The following is a 12,780-nucleotide window of genomic DNA, read 5'->3' as shown; positions in this document are numbered from 1 at the left end:
TGGAAACCAGGTGCTTGCTTATGCCACCAGCGTTCACAGTGCCCTACCTCTTCCCTCCATCTCAATCATCACTAAAAAAGTCCTTGGTACTTTATTATTTTTTTTAAAGATTTATTTACTGATTTGTTTGGGAGAGAGAGAGAGAGAGTGTGTGTGGGTGTGCACACGAGCGGGGGGAGGGGCAGAAGGGGAAGGAGAGAGAGAGAGAGAGAGAGAAGCAGACTCCCCACTGAGCAGGGAGCCCAACGCGGGGCTCGATCCCAGGACCCCAGGACCATGATCTGAGCCAAAGGCGGACGCTTAACCTACTGAGCCACCCCAGGCGCCCCAAAAGTGCTTGGTACTTTAAATAACCATCCCCTGTACATACTTCAACCTCCCTGACCATTAAGGCATATGACATTTTCTAATACCTGAAAGACTATATGATTTTCTATGAGAAAATCCTGCACAGGGAACTCCTGCTCTTTAATCCAGTGCGCTGTGAAGTGCTTACGGGCCTCAACAGAAGCTTATATCCCCCAAAGCACCCTGTACACCTTCACAGGCACCTGGTAGACGCTTCAATACTCAGGGATTGGTAAGTAGATGGTAAGCCTCCACTGAAAACCCTGACTCAGGAAGTAGGCAGAAAAAGGGCAGAGAGTAAAATCATCCAAGACAATAGTTTTCTGTAGATCAATCCCTACAGTCGCAGTGCTATGTAGAGGCCGCTCCTAAAATATAGAGAAAGGAAAGCCTGAGCTAGATGATTGTTTTCTTCTGGGAAAAATAAAGTGGAGCCCAGTCTTGGCAGCTTATTCCAACCATTATTTTAGAAACTTATAAGGTAATTCCATAAGCTTTCAATAAAAGTTAAAAAGAATTTTCTAGAAAAAGGCTAATTACATGTTACATTCTTAAAATACAAACAACGGTTAGCCAACTGTTAGGTATTCCAACATCATTTCACTCTTATCTCACCATTACTGTTCAAGATAGAAAGCAAAGTCGTGGTATGAAAAACAAATAAGCACATGAACAAACCCGACGCACGGCTGCAGCATCCAGCAGTAATACAGACGTGGTTATTTCACCTACTCTGACGCCGGCCCTGACTGCACCTGCCCCCTGACCACACCCTGGAGCTTGAGGCCCCAGAGTTTCAAGAAGCCATACTGAATACCTCTACATCAATATTCCACCTGCCCCACAAACCCAACATTTCCAATTTTCAATTCCAACCTTTCCTACCCTGTTTTGAAGAATGAAATACAAAGCCAGGCTGGACCACTAAGTCATCTTTGACTTCTCCCCCAGTACACTTACCACCAAGTCTTCCAGTTTCCATCTGTGAAATGCCTACTGAACCCACCTCTCTCATTTCCTCATCACCACTGGCCTAGCTGAGAAGTCCACCAGCATCTGTTATCAGGTGAGTTTGCAATTCCTCTCTCTCCTTCACATTCATCTAATCAGTTCTTAAATCCTAGAAATTATCGAGCACACAAGCCCTTCGGAAAACTAACTATGTCTAATTCTAAACTGCTATTTATTTCAATACTTGGTTTTCATGGCTATCACAGCTAAAAAATATGTATTTCAATGCTGACTGAGTCTCATGGAAGGAGTGCATCATTGGCTAGACTGAACCAGGAGACTCATTTTCCAATCCCAACCAACAATTTAAAATTTGTTTTCATTTCCTAGATACGTAGCTTTTTAGTTTTGCTTGGTTTTTGTTCTATCATTAATTAACATCTTAAAACACAATATATACTTATACATGGTTTACAGTTTTTGAAAAAATTGATACACGTGCATATATGGATATGTGCTTCAGGTAGTCTTGATCATTTCAAACAGCTGCGGCCAGCTTCCTGTCAGGTGTGATTACTTGGTTGGGTATGCTTTTTATTTTATAATACAACTGGCAAAGAGCTCAAACTAGAAGTATCAGCTCTGCTATGCTGTTTATTTATAGTGACATTACTAACATCGTATTATTGAAAGAAGCTACCCCCTGCTACCCATGGACGGCCTCCCTCATTATCACCATCCCCCACCAGAGTGGTGCATTTGCTGCAACTAATGAACCTACATTGACACATCATTATCACCCAGAGTTAACAGATTAGGGGTCACTCTTGACTCTGTCTAATTTTTAAGAATTAGTTTAATAAAACTATAAATCCCTTTAACTGGTACATGACATTTACCAGGGAGGCAGACATCAAACAACTATCCACAGAATTTTTTAATTATAGTATCATATAGCTACAGAGGAGAGCCTGACCTTGTCTGGGGGTCAGGGGAGGCTAGAGAAAGTGACTTGGAACAGAGCTTTGAAGGACGAGGTGAAGTTAACAAAGACTAGAAGGCAGAGGGAACAGCATGGGCAAAAGCCCACTTGGCAGAAAAGCCAAAAGCCAGTCCCAGATGAAAGCCATACATCCAGAACACAAACAAACCCCAGAGCGGGAACAAGAAGACGGACTGGAGGGTGGCAGGGGTCAGATCAGGCAGAGCCCTGGGGGCCTTGGTAAGAAAGTGGGTCTGTATCCAAAGAGCAGTGAAAAGTCACAAAAGAAGAACAGCACAATTCACTTCTAGATGCTCGATACACACTCAGTAGATGAAGAAAAAAAAATGCCCATCAATAAATGGTGGAACAGCCATGATTTGATCTTGAGGGACTCTAAGAAAATAAGAGAGGGTACTCTGGAATTTGTTCTTCCACAATAAGAAGGATAACGGTCATAATTCTTACCTTTCCATCAAAGAAGTGATGGTTAAACATGTTATAATGGCAAAAGCTATCTTCCATATAAAACTGTGAATACCTGTAAAATAATTTATTACTGTAGTTATTTGTCCAGTTATGGCTATATAGTAAGTAAATACAAACTAAATTTTAAAACTATTAAATCACACCTTTAATAAAAGCAATTTCATCATTCCTTAGTGTTTTGGAATATAAAGAATACTTCTCCAAAATCTCAGGGAGTCAGTCACAATGAATGAATATCAAACTTAAATTTTTATGTTCCCAAGTTAATAAGCTAGTGACAAAACTACAGAAGACTCATATATAAAGTTCACATGTTCCTTCAGACCACAGAATAATACAGAAACAATGAGATCACTGATAGATTGTTATGCAATTTAAGTTTGAGATGGGTTGGCAATTAAAATACATTTCATACTTAATAATTTTAAGAAAAACACTGAATCAACATTTCTGCTCAACAGCTGTTAATTATTTTCTTCTGTGGTTAACAAAAAAAATATTTAATACAAAGCATTTCTTGTCTATTGCAGATTAGCTCAATAAAATATGCTTCTCAATATATAAGAAAAATAAGTATGTGCCTTTCATATTTACTGAATTAGTACCAGGAAAGAGAGATATTTATTTACTGATTGAAACATTTTATTCTTCTAAGATACTACTTTAAAATGCAATCAGTAATGAATGAGAGTACCAGCTTTGGGCATTAACATTTTATAAATTTTTGCTAATTTACTAAAAATTCATAGCACATTATGATTTAAATTTACATTTATTTGATTTCTTATAAGACTGAGCTTTCTTTACACCTTAATTGTCTGTCTCTACGTTTTCCCCATTTTTACATATATGGGTCTTGGTAGTTCTGGCTGAACTCTGAGTTTTTTGTATAATGTTTGTTATCACAATAGGATTCTGAACTTCCAAAATTTTGCTATAAACAATTCACATATGAATCACACCATCCTTCTACAGAATTCATAACCTAGTGAAAAAAATCAGGGACACATGCTTTTTACACAATTTATTTAACCAAATCGTGAGAGCAGCACTTTGCTTCTACTTCTACTCCTCCCTTACTGTCCATAACTGACCACCCATGGTGACTATTTCGTCTAACAGGCAGCCCTGCTTTACCCTCTTCATATTACACTATGGTTAAAAGTACAGGCTCTAGGGGCCCCTGGGTGGCTCAGTCGTTAAGCATCTGCCTTCAGCTCAGGTCATGATCCCGGGGTCCTGGGATCGAGCCCCACATCGGGCTCCCTGCTCCGCGGGAAGCCTGCTTCCCCCTCTCCCACTGCCCCTGCTTGTGTTCCTGCTTTCGCTGTGTCTCTCTCTGTCAAATAAATAAATAAATAAATCTTAAAAAAAAAAAAAAAAAGTACAGGCTCTACAGTCAGATGATCTGGTTTCAAACACTGGGTCTTAGGGCGCCTGGGTGGCTCAGCTGGTTAGGCATTCAACTCCTGATTTTGGCTCAGGTCATGATCTTGGGGTTGTAGGACTGAGCCCCCACAAAAGGACCTGCGCTCAGCTTGTCCCTCTCCTTCCCCTCCTGCCCCTCCCTGTGTTCACTCACATGCTCTCTCTCAAATAAATAAAATCTTAAAAAAAAAAAAAAAAGCCTGGGTGTCTCACTTAGTACTTATGTAACCTTAGTGAGTTATTTAACCTATTGAGCCTCAGTTTCTTCATTTACAAAATGGAAGAAATAATAGTGTCTACTCCAAAGGACTTGGTAAATATAAGTGAGATAATATATGTAAAGTGCTTAATACAAAGCAGCTACATACCATATACTAAAATGTTAGGCATCACTATTTTAATAAATATCAGCTATAAAGATTTATGTCTTAATGCCCCTCATATTAGGGTATCATGTTTATGTCCAACCAAAATTTCTCCTCCTATAATCTAAACCCCTTTCTTCTTGTTCTGTAGAAACAGAAGAACAGCTGTTCATTCTAAGTACAATGTCCCTTAATATCATTTGAGATACTGTTAGTGCATCTGCTGATTTCATAAAACATAAATTTGCACTGAAGAAATAAACAAAAGGTTTAGATAACTGAAAACACATTTAAACTATAGACTGTAACCTGATGAACATTCCAAAACCTGTGGGAAAATGTCAATTAGCATTCGTAAGCAAATGTCTTCCTAACTAACTCAATTCCAAGTAACTGATAATATAGGTATATCAGTTATCTACAGGTGTATCTCAGTAGCAGTACTGCCGTGGATCAACTATCATTTGATGATCTTCTTTCTTGTATTGCTTTGTAAGTGTGAGCAAAGGAAAATACAATCCCTTTTAAAATATATTTCTACCCCCTCTCCACTTTTTCGTATTGCTTCTCAAAGACACAATAGTCTATTTTTTAAAAATTAAAAAAGAAATTTTATTTACATAAAATTCAGCACAGCACACTTGTCTAAAACATTCTGGGCAGCAGTAGGCAGAGTCAGAGAGAGAAAAAAGCCAAGATTTCAGCTTTGAGTTTCCATCAGATACAAACAAGGGAGCATAATTTTTCATATTTTAAATTATGAAAAATCACTGAACATTACCCTCTTAAAATGAAATTGGCCTCGAAGAATTATTCTCTCTATTGAATAAGGCAAACAAAACCAATCAGAAATGCATGCACTTGAAAACTGCAAAAGGACATTCATTTAATTTGGCCATTCATTCTCTTTAAATGAGAGTCAGTTACCAAGTGTGAAACATGCTCTATACACAGGAAATGTAATCAAGAGCTGAATAAAATTAGTCCATGAAATGAACCTAAGAAATTCATTTTTTTGATATAACTTTATTTGGATGATAGTTTGCCAAATAGAGTTTCACATCTTTCATGCTAAAATTAGAGCATCTAAAAATCCATCTTAGCAAATGTTAACTTCATATTTTAGACCCCCCGAAGAGGATATTTATAGCATATGTAACACTGGAGTTGAGGTAGTTTTCTGAAGCCTTGGACAGACCTTTTGTAGGGCAACAATAAACCAAAGTTAAAGTGCCAAAACTTAACTACTCACTACTCTCTATCACATAGGAATTTGTTCCTGATTTAATTGTGGTCCTTGTGAGAAATCTGAACCAACTCCACACCCCATAATATTGTGTGTACAGGCAACAGACTCAGTTGATTCTGGCCACTAACATGTTTCAATAAATGAGCTCACTCTCTCGCTCTCTCTTTTTTTTATTTATTGGAGGGGGGGCAGTGGGAGAGGGAGAGAGAATCCCAAGCAGGCTCCACACCCAGCACAGAGCCCAACGCTGGGGGTTCAGTCTCACAACCCTGAGATTATGACCTGAACTGAAATCAAGAGGCGGACGCTTAACCGACTGAGCCACTCAGGTGCCCCAACGAGCTCTCTCTTAATACCCAATGTCGACCTTTTACAGAACTGACTCAGCATAAAAGAAGCTAAGCTAACTAATACAACCCCTTCAGTTTTTGTTTCCACACATACACAGAAGTTTATTGATAAGAAAAGAAAAAAATATCAGTATATTCAATAAGTTACAAAATAACTTTATCCACATCCCCTACTCTGTGCAGGAGATTTCAATATACAGGCCCAAAAAAGGTAAAACTACAAGACATATAGCTTAAATTAAGAGTTAAGGGTCCATGTAAATCTTTCAAATTAAAAGTAATTCAGCTATGATGAAAAGAGTTCTGGTGAATGGTTGTACCCAACAATGTGAAGGCATTTAACTTACTTAACACTACTGAACTGTACACTTGAATAACTAACATGGTAAATTTTAACCTATGTGTATTTTACCACAATTTTTTTAAAAAAGTAAATCAGTACACTAGCAATGAACAATACAAAATGAAATTTAAAAAACAATTTAATGTATAATAGCAACAAAAAGAATAAAATATTTAGGAATAAGTTAAAAGAAGACAAGCAAGACTTGTACACTGAAAACTACAAAATATTGTTTAAAGAAATTAAAAACGACCTAAATAAATGGAAAGACCTCTTATGTTCAAGAACTGGAAGACTTAATATTTAAAACTATTCCCCAAACTGATAAAAAAAAATGCAGCGAAATCCCTATAAAAATTCCAGCTGGCTTTTTTGTAGGACTTGACAAGCTAATCCTAAAATTCATATGGAAATTCAAGGAACCCACAATAGCCAAAACAATCTTGAAAAAGAATACAGCTGGAAGACTCACACCTGTAATCAAGAGAGTGTGGAACTGGCATAAGGATAAACATAGATCAAATGAAAAGAATTGTGAGTCTAAAAATAAATGCATACATTTGTGGCCATTTGGTTTTCAGTAAGGTACCAAGACAATTCAATGAGAGAAGAATAATCATTTCAACAAATGGTGCTGAGGTAACTGGATAGTCACATGCAAAAGAATGAAGGTCTTGGACCCCTACCTCACACCATATATAAAAAAAATAACTCAAAACAGAACAAAGACCTAAACGTAAGAGCTAAAATCATAAAACTGTTCAAAGAAAGCACTGTGTAAATATTCATGACCTTGAATTTGGCAAGATATGACACCTAAAACATAAGTAACCAAAGAAAAAGGAGGAAAACTGGACATAATCAAGTGAAAAGACAGCCCACAGAAAGGGAGAAAATATTTATAAATCATATATCTAGTAAGGGTCTAGTATCCAGAATATATTTATTCTTTCAATTTAACAACAACAAAAAAAAGACAAGTAACCAATTAAAAAATGGGCAAAGGATTGAAGAGATGCTTCTCCAAAAAGATAAACAAATGGCCTGTAAACACATGAAAAGATGCTCAGCATCATGAGCCATCAATAAAATGCAAAACAAAATCACAATGAGATACCACATTAGAAAGACAGACAATAGAGGCACCCGGGTGGTTCAGTTGGTTAAGCGTTTGACTTTTGATTTCAGCTCAGGTCATGATCTCAGGACCATGACATCAGGGTTGTGAGATCAAGCCCTGCGTTGGGCTCCGTGCTGGGCATGGTGCCTACTTAAGATTCTCTCCCTCCATCTCCCTCTGCCCCTCCCCCTGCCTGTGTGCACTCACGCTCTCTCTCAAAAAATTAAATAAATAATTTAAAAATACAGACAGACAATAACAAGAGCTGACAAGAATGTCGAGAATTTGGAACACCCATATATTGCTGGTGGAAATGTGAAATGGTAGTCACCTTAAAAAACAATTTATCAGTTCCTCAAGAAGTTAAATGTACAGTTACCACGTGACCCAGCAATTCCAGTCCTAAGATAAATACCTGTTATGGGCTGAATTGTAACCCTTCAACATTAATCTATTGAACCCCTAGCCCCCAGTATCTCAGACCATGACTCTATTTGGAGACAGAGCTTTTAAAAAAATGATTAAAATAAAATGAGGTTATTAGGGGAGACTGTGATGCAAGATGACTGGTGTCCTTATGAAAGAGGAAATTTGGACCCACAAAGAGAAACCGGGGCTGTACACACACAGAGGAAAGACCATGTGAGAACACAAGAAAAAGGCCAACTGCAACCAAAGGAGAGAGGCCTTAGAAGTCACCAAACCTACTGACACCCTGATCTTGAACTTCCAACCACCATAACTAAGACAATGAATTATTGTTGTTTAAGTCACCCAATCTATGGCTCTTTTGTTATTGCAGCCCTAACAAATTAAACAATACCCAAAAGATAATAAAACCTACATTCACACAAAACTTGCACACAAACGTTCACAGCTGCATTATTCAAAGTAGCCAAACGTGGAAGCAACACAAATGTCCATAACCTGATGAACGGATAAACACAATTTGGTATATCCTTATAATGGAGTATTATTCAGCCACAAAAAGGTATAACATCATGAACCTTGAAAATACTATGCTAAATGAAAGAAGCTAGATACTAAAAGCCACATATTGTATGAGTCCATTTTTATGAAATATCCAGAATAAGCAAATCTATAGACAGAAGATAGATTAGTGGTGGCCAAGGGCTGGGAGAGGGTTTCGGAAAAGAGGAGAGGTCAGTAATTGGGACCACTTTGATGGAGACACCTCCATCAAAGATGATGGAAATGTTTTGGAATTACGTAGTCGTGATGGTTGTACAACTCTGTGAATAATACTAAAAACGTCTTTTTTCTACGTGAAATATATATGTCTCAATTTAAAAGACAAAAATATGCCTGATACATAGTGGGGGAAAAAAAGACTATCTGATTCTTACTTTTTAAAATGTTTATATGCATAAAAAAGGTCTAAAAGGCCAAAATCCACAATGTTTTGGGTGACAGAATTAAAGATCATGTCTCTTTAAAAAGCTTAAAAAAAAAAAAGTAAACCAGAGATCCTTGAAATCTGAACAAGATGAATCACTGATTTTTTTCTGGGTTGTGTATAAACCAGTCCACTACAACTACCTTAGAAAAAGCTTGATTTGAATGAAATCGGAATACAAATTGTATGGTAACTTCAAAGAACCATACTATTAGATAACACTGTACCATTTTCACTGAGGTGAAAGTCCCAAAGGGAGGAAGGTGAGTGCTACTGACAACTGAGACACATTATGTTAAATAATTCGGTTTTGGACATGTGACTTGTGTGTGTGTGTATGTGTGTGTCTCATGCACCTATGGTCAGAGAGGGGTTTCCTTTGGTGAACCCACTCCACGTGTGGGCACCCTACCTGCCAGGCCACAGAGGTGGTTCTGGAACAGGCATATGGCCCCCGTCAAGCCAGTCCTTCCCGGAAGCTATGCTGCTGGGGCTCTCAGGAAAGAGAGCCATGTCTCCTGGACAGTTAAGCTGAGACTACAGAAGCTGAAAGCTGCTGCTGCCAAAATCCTTGGCAGGGAGCATGAAGCCAACTGGAGCAGAGAGCCAATCCAGAGCAAGACAAAACGAGGGTTGGAGAGAGTAAGACAGAGCCCGAACAACAATGGGCAAAGCCCAGGCTCTCGCCTGCTCCGAGGTCTGCTATATCCTAGGCTCATCACGTGAGCCAATACGTCCTCTTCGACAGAAACAGATTTCCAGGGCTCCAATGAAACGTGCCTGATAAAGAAGTGCCTTATTCTAAATATACGAATAACCTGCAAACCCATTATTGACTCATGTGAATCTTTGTGGAATAGGCATGGGGGTAGATGGAGACAGGGAGAGACATTAGGACAACAAAAGAGCAATGGGCTATATTTTTTTTTTTTTTTTTTTTTAAAGATTTTATTTATTTATTTGAGAGAGAGAGCACAAGAGGGGAGAGCGGGAGAGGGAGAAGCAGACTCCCTGCTGAGCAGGGAGCCCGATGCGGGACTCGATCCCGGGACTCCAGGATCATGACCTGAGCCGAAGGCAGTCGCTTAACCAACTGAGCCACCCAGGCGCCCCCTTTTTTTTTTTTTAAAGATTTTATTTATTTGACAGAGAGAGACACAGCGAGAGAGGGAACACAAGCGGGGGGAGTGGGAGAGGGAGAAGCAGGCTTCCCGCAGAGCAGGGAGCCCGATGCGGGGCTCGATCCCAGGACCCTGGGATCATGACCTGAGCTGAAGGCAGACGCTTAACGACTGAGCCACCCAGGCACCCCAGAGCAATGGGCTATATTAAAAAAGGCTTATATACAAGTTCAAAAGCAAAGTTACTTCCAGAGGGTATCTTCATTTTTGGAGCCACACTGACTGGGTTTGAATCCTGAGTTGGCCACTCATCACTGTGAGGTCAAGTTATTTCACCTCTTTCATACCTTGATTTTCTCGTCTGGAAAATGAGGAGGGTAACAGCATCTACCGTACAGGAGAGGCTTTTGTGAGGACTGACTGAGGTAGAGCAGGGTTTCACAGGGGACTAGCACTCAATGTAAACACCATTTATTGTTTGTATTGTTACGATAAGAACCCCAAAGTTAAACTTCTACCTTTAAAATAATACATTTACAATAATTTAACAGTCATTCTTTAGGAAAGGGATGTAAAACAAGAATCTGATATATCTATTCAGTGGAACATTAATACAGCCACAAAAGAAGTGAGGTACTGTTATGTGCTGTGAGCTGGACGAACACAGCAACACGTGAAAGAAGACACAAGCATGGGTCACATATGGCAGGATGCCATGTACAGAACACACACAGAACAGACAGACCCACGGAGACAGAAAGCAGATCACTGATCGTCAGGGCAAGTGGGGAGAGGGCTTCTTTCCAGTGTGATAGAAACGTTCCAGATAGGGGTGATTACTGCAAAACATAATGAATACACCCCAAACCACTGGCATATACACCTTAACCTGGTGGGTTTTCAGGGCACTGTATCTCAATTTAAGAAAAAGAAACTGAGTTTCTCTTTAAAAAGTCTGTATTATCACCTATGGAATTCCACTGTGCCAAGCATCACTCATGTTAAGCAGAGATTAGTGAACTGTGCTAGTCCTGTTAACAGGGAATGAAAGGCTACAGAAAGTGTGGCTTCTTTCTGAGAAACGTAGCTGATTCTATTAGACACCCTAAAGTTGACCTGGAAATCTAAAAAAAATAAAAAATAAATTATAAAAGCTGTTCTTCTTGTTGTGACTTTTTACACGTCAAAAATCTGTCCACCTTGTTTTTAGAGAGAAAGCACATGTAATTTCATAGGTTCTCTCCAACAAATACTGGAATATTAGCCAAACAGACCCTGTCAGATTAAATAAAAAGAAACACAGTACTTGCCTCCTTCAATATATTCAAGAACCAGTAAAAGATACTAACAACACAGTGTTTTAGAGTCTCACCACGATCTTGTGGAATTCAAACAACTACAGAAAGTAGAAAGACTACTCCAAGTTTATAGGATCCCAGAGACTGTGGATGGACACATATGCTACCAAATTACCACCTAAAGGGAGCCACAACCTGTGCTCCTCCAGCAGTCTCATCGCTGTTTGTCCCAACATGTCAGATGCCATTTAATTCTGACCCTCTCCCACAGACTCCATCTGTTTGCTAATCCTCTGCTTTAAGACCTGTCTGTTCCCTGGTTGCACTCCCTTGACCTCAGGCTATATCCAGTGAAAGACAATATGCACATCATCTGGTAAAATATATTAAAATAAATTACAATGAATAAAATGTGTTAAAATAAAATATATTAAAAGAATGAGAACAAATAAAATGAATTAAAATTAATTAATTAAATATTAAAATAAATATATTAAAACATCATGATGAAACAAAATCCTGGAATTTATCTTTGAAAAATTTCAAAGAATTATCTTTGAAAAATAAGTGTATGAGAAGAAATTTCACTCAGTAAGAATTTATCTCTAAATTACAAGCCCAAGTCAATGAGACACATTCATTGAAAAAATTTAGGAAGCACACCCAGCAAAAAAAAAAAAACAAAAAGAAATCCACTGCCTTCCTGTTTGAAATATGGAAGATTACAAGGGGAGTTTATATGACTAAAAAGGTGGCTTCTAACCAATTACTACTTCTGAACATTAAAGGATTGTAATAGGTAATAAACAATTAATAAGAGAAAAACATTAAACAGAAACAGGAGACAATGAATAAGAATAAATATCATACTTTATAAACCTACCTAAAATCAATATCCAATAAAAGGCTTTTAATGTTAGACTTCTTTTCACCTGATGCTTTCAATCTGATCAGCTCATGCAACCTAAAACAATTAATGAAAGCAAACTTAATAAGGAATTACAAATGCCACAGATAATAAGCAAATAAACCAAAACAACCCCACCAATGTTCTCCCGGTATTTCTAATATTTCAATGAAACACTGAAGAGAATTTGGCGGATATAACCAAGGTTTCAGTTTTTCAAATATTTTTTTAAAAGGCAGAACTTATTTGAAAAGGAGAAGTCTAAAATTATAAGCAATTAAAAAATCAAATCAGAAGGAATCTCCTATCATATATCAGAAATCTATAAAGATTTCTCTCAAATGTAATATAGATTACAAACTCCTCAAGAGAGGGACCGTGCTTTATACTTCTCTTGTATATTTAAAACTGC

The 12,780-nt window shown here is 38.1% G+C and overlaps 1 protein-coding gene across 2 annotated transcripts in view; it reads right to left on the bottom strand.

Annotated features, from left to right (window-relative positions):
- The window catches only part of ZCCHC4 (zinc finger CCHC-type containing 4), a 48,496-nt gene that overhangs the window by 20,327 nt on the left and 15,389 nt on the right, over positions 1-12,780 (bottom strand). For both annotated transcript variants that reach the window (XM_036090620.2, XM_036090621.2), the window contains exons 5-6: positions 12,345-12,425; positions 2,750-2,822 (exon numbers count right to left, since the gene is read on the bottom strand). In XM_036090620.2, coding sequence (XP_035946513.2) covers positions 2,750-2,822; positions 12,345-12,425 — 154 coding nt within the window. The remainder of the gene's footprint in view (positions 1-2,749; positions 2,823-12,344; positions 12,426-12,780) is intronic.

The sequence above is a fragment of the Halichoerus grypus genome, chromosome 3 (assembly GCF_964656455.1).
Source record: "Halichoerus grypus chromosome 3, mHalGry1.hap1.1, whole genome shotgun sequence".
Taxonomy (NCBI): Eukaryota; Metazoa; Chordata; class Mammalia; order Carnivora; family Phocidae; genus Halichoerus; species Halichoerus grypus.
Note: the sequence above shows the minus strand (reverse complement) of the source record. Positions and strands in the feature narration are given on the sequence as shown.